This window comes from Pseudoliparis swirei, chromosome 13 (genome assembly GCF_029220125.1).
Source record: "Pseudoliparis swirei isolate HS2019 ecotype Mariana Trench chromosome 13, NWPU_hadal_v1, whole genome shotgun sequence".
In the NCBI taxonomy this organism is placed as follows: domain Eukaryota; kingdom Metazoa; phylum Chordata; class Actinopteri; order Perciformes; family Liparidae; genus Pseudoliparis; species Pseudoliparis swirei.
In genome coordinates this window covers 20299255-20321025 of record NC_079400.1, presented here as the reverse complement: position 1 = coordinate 20321025, position 21771 = coordinate 20299255, and the positions used below count along the sequence as shown (strand labels likewise).

Here is a 21771-nt window from a genome sequence, read left to right as displayed (position 1 = left end):
TGTTGGTTCTGGTTCCCGCTGTGGACTAAAGTGGTAGTGTTGGTTCTGCTGCCCCCTGTGGACTAAAGTGGTAGTGTTGGTTCTGGTGCCCCCTGTGGACTAAAGTGGTAGTGTTGGTTCTGGCGCCCCCTGTGGACTAAAGTGGTAGTGTTGTTTCTGCTGCCCCCTGTGGACTAAAGTGGTAGTGTTGGTTCTGCAGCCCCCTGTGGACTAAAGTTGTAGTGTTGGTTCTGGTTCCCCCTGTGGACTAAAGTGGTAGTGTTGGTTCTGCTGCCCCCCTGTGGACTAAAGTGGTAGTGTTGGTTCTGGTGCACCCTGTGGATTAAAGTGGTAGTGTTGGTTCTGGTGCCCCCTGTGGATTAAAGTGGTAGTGTTGGTTCTGGCGCCCCCTGTGGACTAAAGTGGTAGTGTTGGTTCTGATGCCCCCTGTGGACTAAAGTGGTAGTGTTGGTTCTGGCGCCCCCTGTGGACTAAAGTGGTAGTGTTGTTTCTGATGCCCCCTGTGGACTAAAGTGGTAGTGTTGGTTCTGGCGCCCCCTGTGGACTAAAGTGGTAGTGTTGGTTCTGGCGCCCCTGTGGACTAAAGTGGTAGTGTTGGTTCTGGCGCCCCCTGTGGACTAAAGTGGTAGTGTTGGTTCTGATGCCCCCTGTGGACTAAAGTGGTAGTGTTGGTTCTGGCGCCCCCTGTGGACTAAAGTGGTAGTGTTGGTTCTGGCGCCCCCTGTGGACTAAAGTGGTAGTGGTGGTTCTGCTGCCCCCTGTGGTCTAAAGTGGTAGTGTTGGTTCTGGCGCCCCCTGTGGACTAAAGTGGTAGTGTTGGTTCTGGCGCCCCCTGTGGACTAAAGTGGTAGTGTTGGTTCTGATGCCCCCTGTGGACTAAAGTGGTAGTGTTGGTTCTGGCGCCCCCTGTGGACTAAAGTGGTAGTGTTGGTTCTGATGCCCCCTGTGGACTAAAGTGGTAGTGTTGGTTCTGGCGCCCCCTGTGGACTAAAGTGGTAGTGTTGGTTCTGGCGCCCCCTGTGGACTAAAGTGGTAGTGTTGGTTCTGGCGCCCCCTGTGGACTAAAGTGGTAGTGTTGTTTCTGATGCTCCCTGTGGACTAAAGTGGTAGTGTTGGTTCTGGTGCCCCCTGTGGACTAAAGTGGTAGTGTTGGTTCTGGCGCCCCCTGTGGACTGAAGTGGTAGTGTTGGTTCTGGCGCCCCCTGTGGTCTAAAGTGGTAGTGTTGGTTCTGGCGCCCCCTGTGGACTAAAGTGGTAGTGTTGGTTCTGGCGCCCCTTGTGGACTAAAGTGGTAGTGTTGGTTCTGGCGCCCCCTGTGGACTAAAGTGGTAGTGTTGGTTCTGGCGCCCCCTGTGGTCTAAAGTTGTAGTGTTGGTTCTGGCGCCCCCTGTGGACTAAAGTGGTAGTGTTGGTTCTGGCGCCCCCTGTGGACTAAAGTGGTAGTGTTGGTTATGGTTTTAAGTGCATCTCCAATAATAATAATGAAGAGGATCTGAATTCAGACTTCCTTGTTGCTGGGCAGGTTTCAAACCCTCCAGACATCACTAATAATAGAGCCTCCTGGTTCAGGTCCGTCTGCGTCGGATGAACAGTTGCTGCCGAGGAGGTCAGAGGTCGACTCAACAAGTGTTCCACATATCTACGTAGGCCTCTTCAGGGGGGCGGGACTACTGGGCCGGGCAGCTGACGGACGGACGGACGGACGGGGGAGGGGGAGGGAGTGGGTGGGTAGTAGGAGTCTAAAGAACCTCTTTGAAGCTGTCGAAGGCGGAGAGGATGATGTCATGACCGCCTCTCACCAGGCACACGGCCGCCAGCAGCTCCAGAACCAGAGCTTTTGTCCTGAGGAGCAGGAAGGGTGCATTTAGTCCTCAGAACTTCATGAGCTCACGTCAGATATTATATATATATAAAAACATAACAATAAACATATATATAATATATATATGTATATATATATACATATATATATATATAAAATCTAATATATAAATCAGAATCAGAATCAGAAACACATCAGAATCAGAAAGAATGAATGTTTTACACACATTTTTTTTTTTTTTTTTGTGGTGTTTTTTTTGGGACATGACACACAAACATCAACACAAGGAGGGAGGAGGAGGAGGGAGAGGGAGGAGGAGGGGGGAGGAGGAAGGAGAAGGAGAGAGAAGAAGGAGGAGAGAGGAGGGTGGAAGAAGGGGTGGGTCCAGTCAGGTCCCAGTCCCATGATGAGCCGACCCGACCGCCGGAAAAAAGCTATTGGTGGGCGGAGGTGGTGATGGCGATGGGATGCTCCCTCCTCCCGGGAGGGGACAAGAGGGAGTGTCCAGGGGGGGGGGAGGGTCGGCAATCTTCTCTGGCCCTTCAGTGACCTGGAAGACAGGACCTGGGGGGGGCAGCAGATTAAAACGATAACCCTCTCGGCCGAGGGTTGGTGTACCTCGGGTTCCGGTTGTTGAGACTGAGCGTGATCTCGTTGACGCAGCGGGGATGCTTCATCACCTGGTTGAACCCAGACTGACACACACAAACACACAAACACACACACACACACACACACACACACACACACACACACACACACACACACACACACTGACTGTAATCATATCAATTTTATTTTTTTAATCTTCGAATTAAAAGTAAAATTCTGCCATGAAAAAGAAAACAATATTTTTAGACAGAAAATGATCCTTGTGATTTTATTTCTGAATAAAAATATAAAGTATAAACATGATATAAACCAAGTTCTTTTAATATTTTGTCAAATAATTAGATATTAGCTGAAATATTTAAAGTAATAATACATGTTTCTTTTACTTTTCAACCCATTTTTTAAGTTATAACTTTATTTATATTTTTTTATTTGATTCAAGAATTAATAATAATTTCGTTTAGTATCTCTTTATCATATTTTCCTTCTTAATGACAAACAGTATGAATTTCAACAACTCTTTTAAATGTGAAATAATAAAGACTAAAGAATGATATTGTTTATAATGTAAAGTAATAATATTTAGCACCTCTTAATTTGGATTTATGTCAAATTAGAGAACGTAAATCACTTTTATTTGTTTACTTAACTTGTTTCGCTTCACATAGTTTAGTTTCATGTCGAATAGATACAAAATATGATCAAGAAAGTAAAAGTAAAAATGTGTAATTGTAGAGTTAGGAAACAGCGAGGCAGTAGACGTAGTTGCAGTCGAGGTAGTTTACTTCAACTCCACATAACATGTACAATACTTGTGCATCAAGATAGCAGCGTGACAACAACCCACTTCCGGAAACGGAAGCCCTAGACTAAATAACCCGCCACTCTTAAAGGCACAGTAGCTCTTAGGTGAATGTCTCTCACCGTCTGTATGTGGGTCACCACACAGGCCCCCCCAGAATTCACCAAACCAAAAGTGCAATAGACAAAAGTCAGTGAACAGAGTCTGACTCAAAAAGGCAAAGTCAACCAAACCAAAAGTGCAATAGACAAAAGTCAGTGAACAGAGTCTGACTCAAAAAGGCAAAGTCAACGTGGCGGGCGGACCAAACGGCCGAAACGGCTGCGCTCCGCAGCAGGGAACACAGGTGGGGCGGGGGCAGGGACAGAGGTGGGGGCAGGGGGCGGGGCTGAAACAGGCGCCCGGCGTGGGGAGGCAGGGCCAACTGGACGGGCTCATCAATGTCTAAATGAGCAGGCTTGAGACGGTCGATGGCGACTCTCTCTGGCCTGCCCCCATCCACAACAAAGTTCTTAGCGCCCGCTTCCAGGACACGGAAGGGCCGTCGTGGGGGGTCTGCAGCGGAGACCGATGGCTGTCATGTCGAATGAAGACATACCTCGCCGCTGGCAGGTCCCTGGGGACATAGGACTGGGGGAGGCAGTGGCGAGTCGTCGGGACCGGCAAGGCATCGGCGACGCCCGGGACACAGTCCGGTGAGAGGCGGACCAGGGAGCAGTCGCGTCCGGCAGAAACTCCCGGGACCGCGAGGGCTGGCCGTATACCAGCTCGGCGGACGAGGCCTGGAGGTCTTCTTGGGGCAGAGCGGAGACCAGGCACGACCTGAGCGGTCAATCCAGTCGGCGCCGTAAGAAGGCCGCGCAGAGCAGCCTTCATGTCACGATGGAACCTCTCACAAAGTCCATTAGCCTGCGGATTATGCGCCGTAGTACGGTGAATCTTCACCCCCAGGTGCTCAGCAACTGTAGTCCAGAGCTCCGAGGTGAACTGGGGGCCCCGGTCGCACGTGATGTCACCCGGTGTGCCAAAGCGGGCCACCCAGCCCCGATGAATGCCCGGCGACCTCCGCTGCTGTAGTGGAGGACAGGGGGACAGCTTCCGGCCACCTGGTGGTCCTGTCCACCATGGTGAGAAGGTAAGTATATCCGCGGGAGGGGGGCAGGGGGCCCACCAGGTCCACATTTACGTGGTCGAAGCGCCTCTCCGGCACCACAAACGGTGCCAAAGGGGCCTTTGTATGGCGGTGCACCTTAGCACGCTGGCACGCAACGCAAGAGCCAGCCCAGGCTCTAACGTCCTTCTGGAGACCAGGCCAAACAAACCTGACGCCCACCAGCTTAGTCGAGGCCTTCACCCCAGGGTGGGAAAGGCCGTGGATGGTGTCGAAAACCCGCCACCGCCAGGCAGCAGGCACCAGCGGGCGCGGTTGACCGGTAGAGGTGTCGCAGAGGAGGGTGGCGTCGGCTGTGTCGAACACCACGTCCTCCAGCCGTAGTGCAGTAGGAGCCGACCGGAAGGCTTGAATGTCTGAGTCCGTGGCTTGGTCCGCCGCCATAGCGCATAGTCCCCAAGTGGACGGACCCGCGACCACCGAGAGAGGCAGTCGGCGACAAAGTTGTCCTTGCCCGACACGTGCTGGATGTCCGTGGTGAACTCGGAAATCGCGAGAGCTGGCTGCTGGCGCCCGACCACGGTTCCGCGGTCTTGGCCATGGAGAACGTCAGCGGCTTGTGATCCACGAACGCAGTGAAACGCCTGCCCTCCAACAAGAACCTAAAGTGTCTGGTGGCAAGGAAAAGTCCCAGCAGTTCCCTGTCAAAGGTGCTGTATTTGCGCTCGTTTTCACGGAGCTGTTTGCTGAAGAACGCCAGCGGCTGCCAGGCACCCCCCACCCACTGCTCGCACACCGCCCCCACCGCGTAGTCAGAGGCGTCCGTGGTGAGGGCGATGGGGGCAGCGGGAGATGGGTGCGCCAGCAGAGCAGCATCGGCCAGCGCGGCCTTGGCCACAGTGAAGGCTATGTCCATCTCCGAGGACCAGTCCAACCCATCCTTGGGCAGCTTTCCCCGCAGGGCCTCGTACATAGGGCGCATGAGGTGGGCAGCATGGGAAAGCGGTTGTAAAGTTCACCATGCCCAGAAACTCCTGTAGAGACTGTACGGTGCGGGCGAGGGGAAACCTGCGACCTCCACCCTGGCGGGAAGGGGGACGGCTCCCAGCGGAGTGATGTGGTGGCCGAGGAAGGTGATGGACGACAGGCCAAACTGGCACTTAGCTGGGTTGACGATGAGGCCATGTCCACCGAGTCGCTCGAACAGCTGCTGGAGGTGAGTCATGTGATCCTCCCTGGATGCACTAGCCACTAGAATGTCATCTAAATAAACAAACAAAAAAGGCATGTCTCGAAGAACGGAGTCCATCAGGCGCTGAAACGTCTGCGCCGCCCCTTTGAGGCCAAACGGCATACGTAAAAACTCAAAAAGTCCAAAGGCGTGATGACGGCCGTCTTTGGGACATCCTGTGGGTGGACTGGCACCTGGTGGTATCCCCGCACCAGGTCCACCTTGGAGAAGACGACGGCCCCTGCCAGGTGGGCAGAGAAGTCCTGTATGTGCGGGACGGGGTACCCGTCAGCAGCGGTGGCATTGTTAAGGCGACGGAAATCGCCGCACGGGCGCCAACCCCCGTCGGCCTTAGTAACCATGTGTGGGGGACGCCCATGGACTGTTTGATCGGCGCACAATGCCGAGGCGCTCCATGGTCGAGAACTCCCCCCTGGCGATCGCAAGCTTGGCTGAGTCAAGGCGGCGGGCCCGGGCGTGAACAGGGGAACACGGTGGTGATATGGTGCTCACGCCATGCTTAGCCACTGGAGTCGAGAACGTCGTTGCGGTGAGGACGGGGAACTGGGCGGTAGGCGCTGATCGGGTCCCGGTGGCCAGCGTGTTTGACAGGCAGAGCCCAGCCCCCAGCGTACATAGTGCGAGAGGCAAAGAAGGGCATCAATCAGGTGGCAGTTCCGTCCACCAGCAGGCTGAAAGCACTGAGGGAATCTGCGCCCAGGAGGCGTGGATACCGCAGCCACAACAAAGTCCCAGCGAAACGGCCACCAAAACACACCTCCACTTGCCTGGTGCCGTAAATGCGTATGGGCGATGCCGTTAGCAGCGTCCATCTGGGGCCGTGTCCACCGCCATGGTGTCCACGGGTTGAGCTGGCAGGATGCTGCGTTGTGCGCCGAGTCGACCAGCAGCCGCCGGCCAGACAAGGAGTCAGCGATGAATAACAGCTTGCAGTCACGGCCGGCGCCCGTAGCCGCTAACGAGCGCCGGCCCTGGACAACCTGCTGCCGGTTGGCCAGGAAAACCCTGTCTGCTTCAGCAGCCAGAGCGCGATAGTCCTTGGACGAGGCGAGGGGGGAACTGGCCAGTGCCGTGCGTACAGGCACTGGGAGCTGCCTCAGGAAAATGTGCGTAAAAAGGAAAGAGGGATCAGCCGATCCTAGCACGGCTAGCATTTTTTCCATCATCTCCGACGACCTGCTGTCGCCGAGGCCGTTGAGGGAGAGCAGGCGGTCCGCCTTCTCCAGTTCAGACAGTTCGAAAAGTTTCAGAAGGAATGTCTTTAGTGCTTCGTACTTGCCGGCAGCCGGTGGAGCTTCCAGCAGCATCATCGCTCGTGCTGTCGGAAGCATCCGGCCACCACCACGTGGAAGTACTTCGTGACATCCTGCTTTATTCCTCTGAGCTGGAATTGGGCTTCTATGTGCTGAAACCACGGCCGTGGGTTATGCTGCCAAAAGTCTGGCAACTTGACGGTAGCGGCGTAGACGTTAGCCATGTCGTTAGCCCCGGCGTTCGGTGCGGGCGGTGCGGCGGGAACGTTAACCACGGCGACTTCGTTTTCGTTGTCGGACATGTCGTATTCACTCACGGGGTCACCAGTGTAGAGTTAGGAAACAGCGAGGCAGTAGACGTAGTTGCAGTCGAGGTAGTTTACTTCAACTCCACATAACATGTACAATACTTGTGCATCAAGATAGCAGCGTGACAACAACCCACTTCCGGAAACGGAAGCCCTAGACTAAATAACCCGCCACTCTTAAAGGCACAGTAGCTCTTAGGTGAATGTCTCTCACCGTCTGTATGTGGGTCACCACATAATATCTTATTATTATTATGAAGAGTCGCCCTCTGATGGTCAGGAGAGAGAATGCAGCTTTAACACATGTTTAATAACTGCTGTCAGTACCTGGTAGTTCATGATGGCCCGTAGACACATGACACAGAGGTGCACGTCGTCCGTCTGGCTGGCGGCCCGAGAGCTGCGCTGGCCTCTCCTGTGATGGAGAGAGGTCAATCTGCAGGTGAGAGAACCGTCAGGTCCAGGTTCCTTAGACACTAAGGTCCAGGTTCCTGAGAGAACCTTTCAGGTCCAGGTTCCTTAGACTCTAAGGTCCAGGTTCCTTAGAGAACGATTTCCTGACAGTTCTTTAGAGAAGCTACGAAGAACAAATGCTGGCCCCCTGGTGGTCAGTACCTGACGGTGAAGGCCTTGCCGGCCTTGGAGGCGCTGTGCGTGGGGGAGTTGCTGGCGCTCCTGCTCAGATCCTCCAGCGAGCGCTCCGCGCTCTTCTCTGAGGGCGGCGTGCCGTGGTCCGGCGCCTCCACCTCGTACCTGCTGAGAGTCACATGACACGGCGTGAGAGACGGCGGCGGCTCGGGCCGGCGCGACAAAAGGACGCCCGGCGGATACCTACGAGACGGCGCTGTGGGCGAAGGAGAGGTAGTCCACCAGAACGTCCAGGCCGCGGTTCTCCTCGTCGAGGAACTCCTGAGCCCAGCTGCAGGGAGGAGAGGTTGAGAGGAGGAGCATCAGGTTGAGAGGAGGAGCATCTTCATGTCATCTTCACTGTCATATTGAGAGGAGGAGCATCAGGTTGAGAGGAGGAGCATCTTCATGTCATCTTCACTGTCATATTCATTCAGATTATTGTTGTCTTCTTTTTTAACATATTAATTTCACATGTCTTACCGAGAACATCTTTAAATTATTCTAGCTCAGTTTTATCCTCTTTTTTTCTCAATTGAATTTTTCTTATGACGCCTGAGAATCATTGACCTCCAGTCACAATCATTATATATATTTTTATTATTATTTTCTGAAGTCCAATTTTAAGATAATAAAACTACAAACTTTTAAAATATGTTTAAATATAATATATATATTTGTATATATATATTATATATAATTTATATACATGTATATACATATATATACTTAAATAATTAGTTTTTAATATATAAATATATATTTTTATATAAATATATAAATAACTAGTTTTTAACATATATATACACTAAATAAAATTGTTTATAAAATAAATATATATATAAATAATTAGTTTTTAATATATATATGAATATATTAATAATTAGTTTTAAATATATATGTGTACTTAAATAATGTTTCTTATATATAAATAATATATATATACTTAAATAATTATTTTTGACATATAAATAATTAGTCTTTAATATATAAATTTAAATATATAAATAAGTAGTTGTTAACATGTATATATATATAAATAAGTATTTATATATATATATATATATATTAAAAGCAATTTTAAAAAAGTTTTTCAATATAATGTGTTGCTTTAATTTATTGTATTCACACCTAGATAAACATTAGTTTAGTTAAAATGTCCTTGAGAGACCCCACCGTGTTCCTCCTCCTGTCAGAAGAGTTGCATCAAGAGCCAAGAGGAGACTCACCCGATGGAGTTGGTCCTCAGGGAGATCTCCAGCTCTCTGAGGGTCTGAGTGGATTCCTGCACGCGTCGCTTAAACTGAACGAGGGGAGATGTGAAGTCAGTGAGAACAAATGAAATCACATTGAAAAGAAAATCACCATGAACTCACAAGTTCTCCCTGATCTCTCAAATCAAATCAAATCATGACGGATGTAATTAAATCAAAAAGTAGCAAACTGATGTCATCTAAATACAAAATGTCACCCGAGTCATTTTATTTACTGAAAGATTTAACGTCTGCCAAACCAATATATATATATATATATACAGTATGTATATATAAATACATATATATATACAAGTATATACATGTAAATATATATATATACATATTTTATATATATATGTATATATATATATATATATATATATTTATTGAACCACTTTGGTGATTGCATCATCAGGATCAAAATCAATTCAAATTCTCCCCCGTGCTCCCGATCAACATTCAACCAATCAGCACGATGGACTTATCTGTTCATTTAATTTAATGTGCTTCATGTACTATAGGGAAAATAATGAAGAAGAAATTCATTAAGAAAATAGCAGGATAAATTGCTTATGTGTATGAGTGTGTGTGTGTGTGTGTGTGTGTGTGTGTATGAGTGCATGTGTGTGTGTGAGTGTTTGAGTGTGTGTGTCATTCTCTGCCACAAAGATCATTATAATGATGTCACCTTCCGACTGACCCCCCCGTGGTCCAGGTGACTCTTCAGCTTCTCCAGATAAGCAGACGGTGGATTCTTCACTTGAAACCGCTCCTGAAACACACACACAAACACACACACACACACACAAACACACACACACACACACACAAACACACACACTCTCTCTGTAACTCTGATTGTGGTGCTGCACAGTGTGATTACGCAACATCTTTTATGCAAATGAGCTGTGATCTCGATGAGCCTCCCCCCCACCGGTCACGTGACCCACCTGGTCACAGATCAGATCCCACTTCTTCTCCTGGTCGTACTGGCTGAGCAGCTTCACTTTGTCTGGAGGGAGATTCATCGTGCCCTGAACACCGGAGCATCGCATTATATAATAATAATATATAATAATTATAATATAGAAAATATAATAATATATAATAATATATAATATATTTTAATATATGATAATATATCATAATATATAATATATTATAATAGATTATAATATATAATATATTCTGGTTGACACGGAGAAGAACAATGACACATTAGAAATGTTGCTCTGTTTGCAACAATGAGAACAAACTGTTCCACACTCACACACACACACACTCACACTCACACACACACACACACACACACACACTCACACACACACGCACACACTTTATAACAGGTCTAATCCGTGTCTCTTATCTTCGTCACACCTCCCGATGATGAAGAGCGACTCTGAGGAATGTGACGCGGTCGCAACATTGTGAAGATTTCTACCGTGTGACGTGCAGAGACCAGGACCAGGACCAGGACCGGGACCGGGACCAGGACCAGGACCGGGACCGGGACCGGGACCAGGACCAGGACCGGGACCAGGACCAGGACCGGGACCGGGACCAGGACCAGGACCAGGGTCACGTAGAGAGCACATGCTAATCAATGTTGCTAAGAGGCGGGATGTGAATGTGATCGATCAGCCTGACGATCAATATGTGGCGGTTCTAACGGACCCGCCCACAACCAGCTGACTCTCATGCTTCAGAGACTTAAAGTGAAACCAAAAAGGGACTACAAATATATACATTATGGTTGTATAGAAGCCAAGCTTCATATGTTAAAGCTGCATTCTCTCCTGACCACCAGGGGGCGACTTCTCTGGTTGTATAGAAGTCTATGCTTCATGTGTTAAAGCTGCATTCTCTCTCCTGACCACCAGGGGGCGACTCCTCTGGTTGTATAGAAGTCTATGCTTCATGTGTTAAAGCTGCATTCTCTCTCCTGACCACCAGGGGGCGACATTGTTCCTGCCCAATGAAACGCGGTTTCACAGCGATGGAAACGGGAGAGGGCGGAGCGGCGATCATTCATCTACACGACGCCGCGTTGAAAGAGAAGACACAGCAAGCCCCGCCTCCAGAGCCCCGCCTCTGGAGCGCCGTAGCCGGGGTGAAGGGCGCCGGCTTTACGCTCCAATCACCTAAATCTGCATTTTGAAACAGAGTTGGAGGCATTTCGTAATCCTTGAACACACTGAGGAGGTTATTGTGCAGGTTGTCACGGCGACAGTGTGTAAAGCATAGACTTCTATACAACCAGAGAAGTCTCCCCCTGGTGGTCAGGAGAGAGAATGCAGCTTTAATAGATATTTGATATATATTCTGATCATTCATGTGTCGATGTTTTCTTCGTTACACAAACACAGATTTATAAATCCTTCGTTCGTTGGGAAATATGTAAAATGTTATGTCAAACACTGGAGGAGGGGGGGGGGGGCGTCACAAACATCGCAGCACTGATATCGATTCTCTCAGTTTGAAAACACTGCAGTGGTTCCAGACTACCCCCCCCCCCCCCCCCCACACACACACACTTTGGGCCAGTTTGCAGCATCTCTCACTTTTACTGGCTGGTTTGTATGCAGACAGAGTTTCTTCTCCAAAGAACAGGAGATTTTAGTGTAGAGTGTGAGTGTGTGTGTGTGTGTGTGTGTGTGTGTGTGTGTGTGTGTGTGTGTGTGTGTGTGTGTGTGTGTGTAAGTTAAGGCTTCATATGCAAACAGCTGCCTGCATGCAAAAGCAGAGGCTGGTTTCTGGGATGTCTGGTCGGCTGCAGCAGCTTCACTCTGAGTGATGAACATTAAAAGAATGAAAGTATTTTGACCAGAAGTTCGTGAACTTTAACGTTCTGACTCCATTTTGATGTGTTTCTTTGTTTTCTTTCAGAAACGCTGTGTCACATGTCCGTCACAGCTCAAAGCTCATTGGCCAACTGTCAACAGCTCAGACAACCACTTTTCAATGTGACGACTCAGACTGAAGAAGGCTCCAAGCCGTAACGTCGTAAAGTCGTAACGTTTACACATCTACCACTTTTCGTCTTTGCGTTTTTACGACTTTGCATCTTTGCGTCTTTACGTCTCTACGTCTTTTGATCTTTCTCTCTTTACATCTTTAATCTTTACGTCTTTCCGTTTTCACGTCTTTAATCTTTTCGTCTTTACGTCTTTTGATCTTTATGTCTTCACATCCTTACGTCTTTGCGTCTTTACGTCTTTAATCTTTACGTCTTTACGTGCTCACGTCTTTAATCTTTTCGTCTTTACGTCTTTTGATCTTTATGTCTTCACGTCCTTATGTCTTTGCGTCTTTACGTCTTTAATCTTTACGTCTTTAATCTTTACGTCTTTAATCTTTACGTCTTTACGTCTTTAATCTTTACGTCTTTACGTGTTCACGTCTTTAATCTTTTCGTCTTCACGTGTTCACATCTTTAATCTCTAATCTTTATGTTGTTTATTGCTCCTCAGCCAGAGGAATGCAGCCGGCCTCATGTTGAAACGTCAGTGACCAGAAAATCCAGTTCCGTGGAACGCAGGTCGCCGGTGAGTCAGCGGCTCGAGTCGATAAAACGTACGTTAAATTTCATCCTCCGGAGAGATGAGCGACACGATGTCTCACTGCCTCCGATGTACGGCTGGAAGACTTCAAGGTGTGAACAGCTTCAGGATCGTCACCAATAATATAGTTTATAAAATTACGTTATATAATAATGTTCTCATTTTGGGGCGTATCCTTCAAATAAAAATAAATAAATGAAATAAATAAAATAAATAAAATAAATAAAATAAATTAAATAAATGAAATAAATGAAATAAATGAAATAAATAAAATAAATAAAATAAATAAAATAAAATAAATAAAATAAATAAAATTGAATTAATTAAATTCACCATATCCCCCTCCCCCGTTCATTCTTCTACAGCCTAGTGCTAAAGCTCCAGTATAAGGCCTCTTGTGTACCTGTGTACCTGTGTACCTGTGTACCTGTGTACCTGATGTACCTGTGTACCTGTGTACCTGTGTACCTGTGTACCTGTGTACCTGATGTACCTGTGTACCTGATGTACCTGTGTACCTGATGTACCTGTGTACCTGTGTACCTGTGTACCTGTGTACCTGTGTGTACCTGTGTACCTGTGTACCTGTGTACCTGATGTACCTGTACCTGATGTACCTGTGTACCTGATGTACCTGTGTACCTGTGTACCTTGTGTACCTGTGTACCTGTGTACCTTGTGTACCTGATGTACCTGTGTGTACCTGTGTACCTGTGTACCTTGTGTACCTGTGTACCTGTGTACCTGTGTACCTAGTGTACCTGTGTACCTGTGTACCTGTGTACCTGTGTGTACCTGTGTACCTGTGTGTATGTGTGCCTGTGTGTACCTGTACCTGTGTGTACCTGTGTGTACCTGTGTGTACCTGTGTGTACCTGTGTGTATCTGTGTCTACCTGTGTGTACCTGTGTGTATCTGTGTTGACCTGTGTGTACCTGTGTGTACCTGTGTGTACCTGTGTGTATCTGTGTGTATCTGTGTGTACCTGTGTGTATCTGTGTACCTGTGTGTACCTGTGTACCTGTGTACCTGTGTGTACCTGTGTGTGTACCTGTGTGTATGTGTACCTGTGTGTACCTGTGTGTATGTGTACCTGTGTGTACCTGTGTGTATGTGTACCTGTGTGTACCTGTGTGTGTACCTGTGTGTACCTGTGTGTATGTGTACCTGTACCTTTGTGTACCTGTGTGTACCTGTGTGTACCTGTGTGTACCTGTGTACCTGTACCTGTGTGTACCTGTGTACCTGTGTACCTGTGTGTACCTGTGTGTACCTGTGTGTACCTGTGTGTGTACCTGTGTGTACCTGTGTCTACCTGTGTGCCTGTGTACCTGTGTATCTGTGTGTACCTGTGTGTACCTGTGTGTGTACCTGTGTGTGTACCTGTGTACCTGTGTGTAATGTGTGTGTACCTGTGTGTGTACCTGTGTGTACCTGTGTGTACCTGTGTGTGTACCTGTGTGTACCTGTGTGTGTACCTGTGTGTACCTGTGTGTGTACCTGTGTGTGTACCTGTGTCTACCTGTGTGTACCTGTGTGTACCTGTGTGTACCTGTGTGTACCTGTGTCTACCTGTGTGTACATATGTGTACACCTGTGTGTGTACCTGTGTCTACCTGTGTGTACCTGTGTGTACCTGTGTGTACCTGTGTGTACCTGTGTGTGTACCTGTGTCTACCTGTGTGCCTGTACCTGTGTGTACCTGTGTACCTGTGTGTACCTGGTGTACCTGTGTACCTGTGTACCTGTGTACCTGTGTGCCTGTGTACCTGTGTACCTGTGTACCTGTGTGCCTGTGTGTACCTGTGTGTACCTGTGTACCTGTGTGTACCTGTGTGTACCTGTGTGTATGTGTACCTGTACCTGTACCTGTGTGTACCTGTGTGTATGTGTACCTGTGTGTATGTGTAACTGTGTGTATGTGTACCTGTGTGTACCTGTGTATGTGTACCTGTGTACCTGTGTACCTGTGTGTACATGTGTGTACCTGTGTGCCTGTGTGTACCTGTGTACCTGTGTGTACCTGTGTGTGTACCTGTGTGTATGTGTACCTGTACCTGTGTGTATGTGTACCTGTGTGTATGTGTGCCTATGTGTATGTGTACCTGTGTGTACCTGTACCTGTGTACCTGTGTGTACCTGTGTACCTGTGTGCCTGTGTACCTGTGTGTACCTGTGTGTATGTGTACCTGTGTGTACCTGTGTGTACCTGTGTGTACCTGTGTGCCTGTGTACCTGTGTGTGTACCTGTGTGTACCTGTGTGTGTACCTGTGTGTACCTGTGTGTGTACCTGTGTGTACCTGTGTGTACCTGTGTGTACCTGTGTATCTGTGTGTATGTGTACCTGTGTGTACCTGTACCTGTGTGTATCTGTGTGTATGTGTACCTTTGTGTACCTGTGTGTACCTGTGTGTACCTGTCTACCTGTGTACCTGTGTACCTGTGTGTACCTGTGTGTATCTGTGTGTACCTGTGTGTACCTGTGTGTACCTGTGTACTTGTGTACCTGTGTAGGTGTGTACCTGTGTAGGTGTGTACCTGTGTAGGTGTGTACCTGTGTACTTGTGTACCTGTGTGTACCTGTGTGTACCTGTGTGTACCTGTGTGTACCTGTGTGTACCTGTGTGTACCTGTGTGTACCTGTGTGTACCTGTGTGCGTGTGTGTGTACCTGTGTACCTGTGTGCCTGTGTACCTGTGTGTACCTGTGTGTGTACCTGTGTACCTGTGTGTACCTGTGTGTACCTGTGTACCTGTGTACCTGTGTGCCTGTGTACCTGTGCCTGTGTACCTGTGTGTACCTGTGTGTACATGTGTGTACCTGTGTGTACATGTGTGTACCTGTGTGTGTACCTGTGTACCTGTGTGTGTACCTGTATGTGTACCTTTGTGTACCTGTACCTGTGTGTATGTGTACCTGTGTGTATGTGTACCTGTACCTGTGTGTACCTGTGTGTATGTGTGCCTGTGTGTACCTGTACCTGTGTGTATCTGTGTGTATGTGTGCCTGTGTACCTGTGTACCTGTGTGTGTACCTGTGTGTACCTGTGTCTACCTGTGCGTACCTGTGTGTACCTGTGTACCTGTGTGTACCTGTGTGTGTACCTGTGTGTACCTGTGTGTACCTGTGTGTACCTGTGTGTGTACCTGTGTGTACCTGTGTGTACCTGTGTGTGTACCTGTGTGTGTACCTGTGTGTACCTGTGTGTGTACCTGTGTGTGTACCTGTGTACCTGTGTGTACCTGTGTGTACCTGTGTGTACCTGTGTGTGTACCTGTGTGTACCTGTGTGTGTACCTGTGTGTACCTGTGTGTGTACCTGTGTGTACCTGTGTGTACCTGTGTGTACCTGTGTGTACCTGTGTGTGTACCTGTGTGTACCTGTGTACCTGTGTGTACCTGTGTGTACCTGTGTGTGTACCACCTGTGTGTACCTGTGTGTACCTGTGTACCTGTGTGTGTACCTGTACCTGTGTGTATGTGTGCCTGTGTGTACCTGTGTGTACCTGTGTGTGTACCTGTGTGTACCTGTGTGTACCTGTGTGTACCTGTGTGTACCTGTGTGTACCTGTGTGTGTACCTGTGTGTACCTGTGTGTGTGTACCTGTGTGTACCTGTGTGTACCTGTGTACCTGTGTGTACCTGTGTGTACCTGTGTGTGTACCTGTGTGTACCTGTGTGTGTACCTGTGTGTACCTGTGTGTACCTGTGTGTACCTGTGTACCTGTGTGTACCTGTGTGTACCTGTGTGTGTACCTGTGTGTACATGTGTGTGTACCTGTGTGTGTACCTGTGTGTGTACCTGTGTGTACCTGTGTGTACCTGTGTGTGTACCTGTGTGTGTACCTGTGTGTACCTGTGTGTACCTGTGTGTACCTGTGTGTACCTGTGTGTGTACCTGTGTGTACCTGTGTGTACCTGTGTGTGTACCTGTGTGTACCTGTGTGTACCTGTGTGTACCTGTGTGTGTACCTGTGTGTACCTGTGTGTACCTGTGTGTACCTGTGTGTACCTGTGTGTACCTGTGTGTACCTGTGTGTACCTGTGTGTACCTGTGTGTACCTGTGTCTACCTGTGTGTACCTGTGTGTACCTGTGTGTACCTGTGTGTACCTGTGTGTACCTGTGTGTACCTGTGTGTACCTGTGTGTACCTGTGTGTGTACCTGTGTGTACCTGTGTACCTGTGTGTACCTGTGTGTACCTGTGTGTGTACCTGTGTAGGTGTGTACCTGTGTACCTGTGTACCTGTGTACCTGTGTGTGCACCTGTGTGTACCTGTGTGTACCTGTGTGCCTGTGTACCTGTGTACCTGTGTGTACCTGTGTGTGTACCTGTGTGTACCTGTGTGTACCTGTGTGTACCTGTGTGTACCTGTGTGTGTACCTGTGTGTGTACCTGTGTGTACCTGTGTGTACCTGTGTGTACCTGTGTACCTGTGTGTACCTGTGTGTGTACCTGTGTGTGTACCTGTGTGTGTACCTGTGTGTACCTGTGTGTACCTGTGTGTACCTGTGTGTACCTGTGTGTGTACCTGTGTGTACCTGTGTGTACCTGTGTGTACCTGTGTGTACCTGTGTGTACCTGTGTGTACCTGTGTGTACCTGTGTGTACCTGTGTGTACCTGTGTGTACCTGTGTGTGTACCTGTGTGTGTACCTGTGTGTACCTGTGTGTACCTGTGTGTACCTGTGTGTACCTGTGTGTACCTGTGTCTACCTGTGTGTGTACCTGTGTGTGTACCTGTGTGTACATGTGTCTACCTGTGTGTACCTGTGTGTGTACCTGTGTACCTGTGTGTACCTGTGTGTACCTGTGTGTACCTGTGTGTGTACCTGTGTGTGTACCTGTGTGTACCTGTGTGTACCTGTGTGTACCTGTGTGTACCTGTGTGTGTACCTGTGTGTACCTGTGTGTACCTGTGTGTGTGTACCTGTGTGTACCTGTGTGTACCTGTGTGTACCTGTGTGTACCTGTGTGTGTACCTGTGTGTACCTGTGTGTACCTGTGTGTACCTGTGTGTACCTGTGTGTACCTGTGTGTACCTGTGTGTACCTGTGTGTACCTGTGTGTGTACCTGTGTGTACATGTGTGTACCTGTGTGTACCTGTGTGTACATGTGTGTACCTGTGTGTACCTGTGTGTACCTGTGTGTACCTGTGTGTGTACCTGTGTGTACCTGTGTGTACCTGTGTACCTGTGTGTACCTGTGTGTACCTGTGTGTGTGTACCTGTGTATACCTGTGTATACCTGTGTGTGTGTACCTGTGTATACCTGTGTGCCTGTGTGTGTGTACCTGTGTGTGTGGACCTGTGTGTACCTGTGTGTACCTGTGTGTACCTGTGTGTACCTGTGTGTACCTGTGTGTGTGTACCTGTGTCTACCTGTGTGTACCTGTGTGTACCTGTGTGTACCTGTGTGTACCTGTGTGTACCTGTGTGTGTACCTGTGTGTACCTGTGTGTACCTGTGTGTGTACCTGTGTATCTGTGTACCTGTGTGTACCTGTGTGTACCTGTGTGTACCTGTGTGTACCTGTGTGTACCTGTGTGTGTACCTGTGTACCTGTGTGTACCTGTGTACCTGTGTGTACCTGTGTGTACCTGTGTGTGTACCTGTGTGTGTACCTGTGTGTATGTGTACCTGTGTGTATGTGTACCTGTGTGTACCTGTGTGTACCTGTGTGTACCTGTGTGTACCTGTGTGTACCTGTGTACCTGTGTGTGTACCTGTGTGTACCTGTGTGTGTACCTGTGTGTGTACCTGTGTGTGTACCTGTGTGTACCTGTGTGTGTACCTGTGTGTACCTGTGTGTACCTGTGTGTACCTGTGTGTACCTGTGTGTACCTGTGTGTGTACCTGTGTACCTGTGTGTACCTGTGTGTACCTGTGTGTGTACCTGTGTGTGTACCTGTGTGTGTACCTGTGTGTACCTGTGTGTGTACCTGTGTGTACCTGTGTCTACCTGTGTGTGTACCTGTGTGTGTACCTGTCTGTGTACCTGTGTGTGTACCTGTGTGTACCTGTGTACCTGTGTGTGTACCTGTGTGTACCTGTGTGTACCTGTGTGTACCTGTGTGTACCTGTGTGTACCTGTGTCTACCTGTGCGTACCTGTGTGTACCTGTGTGTACTTGTGTGTACCTGTGTGTGTACCTGTGTGTACCTGTGTGTACCTGTGTGTGTACCTGTGTGTACCTGTGTGTACCTGTGTGTACCTGTGTGTACCTGTGTGTACCTGTGTGTACCTGTGTGTACCTGTGTGTACCTGTGTGTACCTGTGTGTACCTGTGTGTGTACCTGTGTGTACCTGTGTGTACCTGTGTGTACCTGTGTGTGTACCTGTGTGTGTACCTGTGTGTACCTGTGTGTGTACCTGTGTGTGTACCTGTGTGTGTACCTGTGTGTACCTGTGTGTACCTGTGTGTACCTGTGTGTACCTGTGTGTACCTGTGTACCTGTGTGTACCTGTGTGTGTACCTGTGTGTACCTGTGTGTACCTGTGTGTACCTGTGTGTACCTGTGTGTGTCTGTGTGTACCTGTGTGTGTACCTGTGTACCTGTGTGTGTACCTGTGTGTACCTGTGTGTACCTGTGTGTGTACCTGTGTGTACCTGTGTGTGTACCTGTGTGTACCTGTGTGTACCTGTGTGTGTACCTGTGTGTACCTGTGTGTGTACCTGTGTACCTGTGTGTACCTGTGTGTGTACCTGTGTGTATATGTGTGTGTGTGCCTGTGTACCTGTGTGTACCTGTGTGTACCTGTGTGTACCTGTGTACCTGTGTGTACCTGTGTGTACCTGTGTGTACCTGTGTGTACCTGTGTGTACCTGTGCGTACCTGTGTACCTGCGTGTACCTGTGTGTATCTGTGTGCCTGTGTACCTGTGTCTACCTGTGCGTACCTGTGTGTGTACCTGTGTGTACCTGTGTGTACCTGTGTGTACCTGTGCGTACCTGTGCGTACCTGTGCGTACCTGTGTGTGTACCTGTGTACCTGTGTGTACATGTGTGTACCTGTGTGCCTGTGTACCTGTGTACCTGTGTACCTGTGTGTACCTGTGTGTACCTGTGTGTACCTGTGTACCTGTGTGTACCTGTGTGTACCTGTGTACCTGTGTACCTGTGTGCCTGTGTACCTTGTGTACCTGTGTACCTGTGTACCTGTGTGTACCTGTGTGTACCTGTGTGTACCTGTGTGTGTACCTGTGTGTACCTGTGTGTACCTGTGTGTACCTGTGTGTACCTGTGTGTGTACCTGTGTGTACCTGTGTGTACCTGTGTGTACCTGTGTACCTGTGTGTACCTGTGTGTACCTGTGTGTACCTGTGTGTGTACCTGTGTGTACCTGTGTGTACCTGTGTGTACCTGTGTGTACCTGTGTGTACCTGTGTACCTGTGTGTACCTGTGTGTGTGTGTACCTGTGTGTGTACCTGTGTATACCTGTGTACCTGTGTGTACCTGTGTGTACCTGTGTGTGTACCTGTGTGTGTACCTGTGTGTACCTGTGTGTGTACCTGTGTGTGTACCTGTGTGTGTACCTGTGTGTACCTGTGTGTACCTGTGTGTACCTGTGTGTGTACCTGTGTGTACCTGTGTGTACCTGTGTGTGTACCTGTGTGTACCTGTGTGTACCTGTGTGTACCTGTGTGTGTGTGTGTACCTGTGTGTGTACCTGTGTGTACCTGTGTGTGTACCTGTGTGTACCTGTGTGTACCTGTGTGTACCTGTGTGTACCTGTGTCTACCTGTGTGTACCTGTGTGTGTACCTGTGTGTGTACCTGTGTGTGTACCTGTGTGTACCTGTGTCTACCTGTGTGTACCTGTGTGTACCTGTGTGAACCTGTCTACCTGTGTGTACATGTGTGTACCTGTCTACCTGTGTGTACCTGTGTGTACCTGTGTGTACCTGTGTGTACCTGTCTACCTGTGTGTACCTGTGTGTACCTGTGTCTACCTGTGTACCTGTGTGTGTGTACCTGTGTGTACCTGTGTGTGTGTACCTGTGTGTGTACCTGTGTATACCTGTGTGTGTGTACCTGTGTGTACCTGTGTAGGTGTGTACCTGTGTACCTGTGTAGGTGTGTACCTGTGTACCTGTGTAGGTGTGTACCTGTGTACCTGTGTACCTGTGTGTACCTGTGTGTACCTGTGACCTGTGTGTACCTGTGTACCTGTGTGTACCTGTGTACCTGTGTGTACCTGTGTGTACCTGTGTGTGTACCTGTGTGTGTGTACCTGTGTACCTGTGTACCTGTGTGTACCTGTACCTGTGTGTATCTGTGTGTATGTGTACCTGTGTGTACCTGTGTACCTGTGTGTATGTGTACCTGTGTGTATGTGTACCTGTGTGTACCTGTACCTGTGTGTATGTGTACCTGTGCCTGTGTGTATGTGTACCTGTACCTTTGTGTACCTGTACCTTTGTGTACCTGTGTGTATGTGTACCTGTGTGTACCTGTGTGTACCTGTGTACCTGTGTATGTGTACCTGTGTGTATGTGTACCTGTGTGTACCTGTGTGTACCTGTGTGTACCTGTGTGTATGTGTACCTGTGTGTATGTGTGCCTGTGTGTATGTGTACCTGTGTACCTGTGTGCACCTGTGTGTACCTGTGTGTGTACCTGTGTGTACCTGTGTGTACCTGTGTGTGTACCTGTGTGTACCTGTTGTGTACCTGTGTGTATGTGTACCTGTGTGTACCTGTACCTGTGTGTATGTGTACCTGTGTGTATGTGTACCTGTGTGTACCTGTACCTGTGTGTATGTGTACCTGTGTGTACCTGTGTGTACCTGTGTGTGTACCTGTGTGTACCTGTGTGTACCTGTGTGTACCTGTGTGTACCTGTGTGTATGTGTACCTGTGTGTATGTGTACCTGTGTGTACCTGTGTGTACCTGTGTGTATGTGTGCCTGTGTGTACCTGTACCTGTGTTGTACCTGTGTGTATGTGTACCTTTGTGTACCTGTACCTGTGTGTATGTGTACCTGTGTGTATGTGTACCTGTACCTGTGTGTACCTGTGTGTACCTGTGTGTATGTGTACCTGTGTGTACCTGTGTGTACCTGTACCTGTGTGTCCCTGTGTACCTGTGTGTGTACCTGTGTACCTGTGTGTACCTGTGTGTACCTGTGTGTACCTGTGTGTGTACCTGTGTACCTGTGTGTGTAC

At 48.7% G+C, this 21771-nt stretch overlaps 1 protein-coding gene across 1 annotated transcript in view; it reads right to left on the bottom strand.

The window, feature by feature from the left end:
* fmnl1b (formin-like 1b) overlaps positions 1–21771 on the bottom strand; it is a 57201-nt gene that overhangs the window by 13410 nt on the left and 22020 nt on the right. The window contains exons 2-9 of the mRNA XM_056430356.1: positions 9994–10077; positions 9732–9815; positions 9017–9090; positions 7996–8079; positions 7776–7913; positions 7488–7596; positions 2441–2517; positions 1749–1842 (exon numbers count right to left, since the gene is read on the bottom strand). Of these exons, the coding sequence (XP_056286331.1) occupies positions 1749–1842; positions 2441–2517; positions 7488–7596; positions 7776–7913; positions 7996–8079; positions 9017–9090; positions 9732–9815; positions 9994–10071 (738 nt within the window). The 5' untranslated portion in view covers positions 10072–10077. The remainder of the gene's footprint in view (positions 1–1748; positions 1843–2440; positions 2518–7487; positions 7597–7775; positions 7914–7995; positions 8080–9016; positions 9091–9731; positions 9816–9993; positions 10078–21771) is intronic.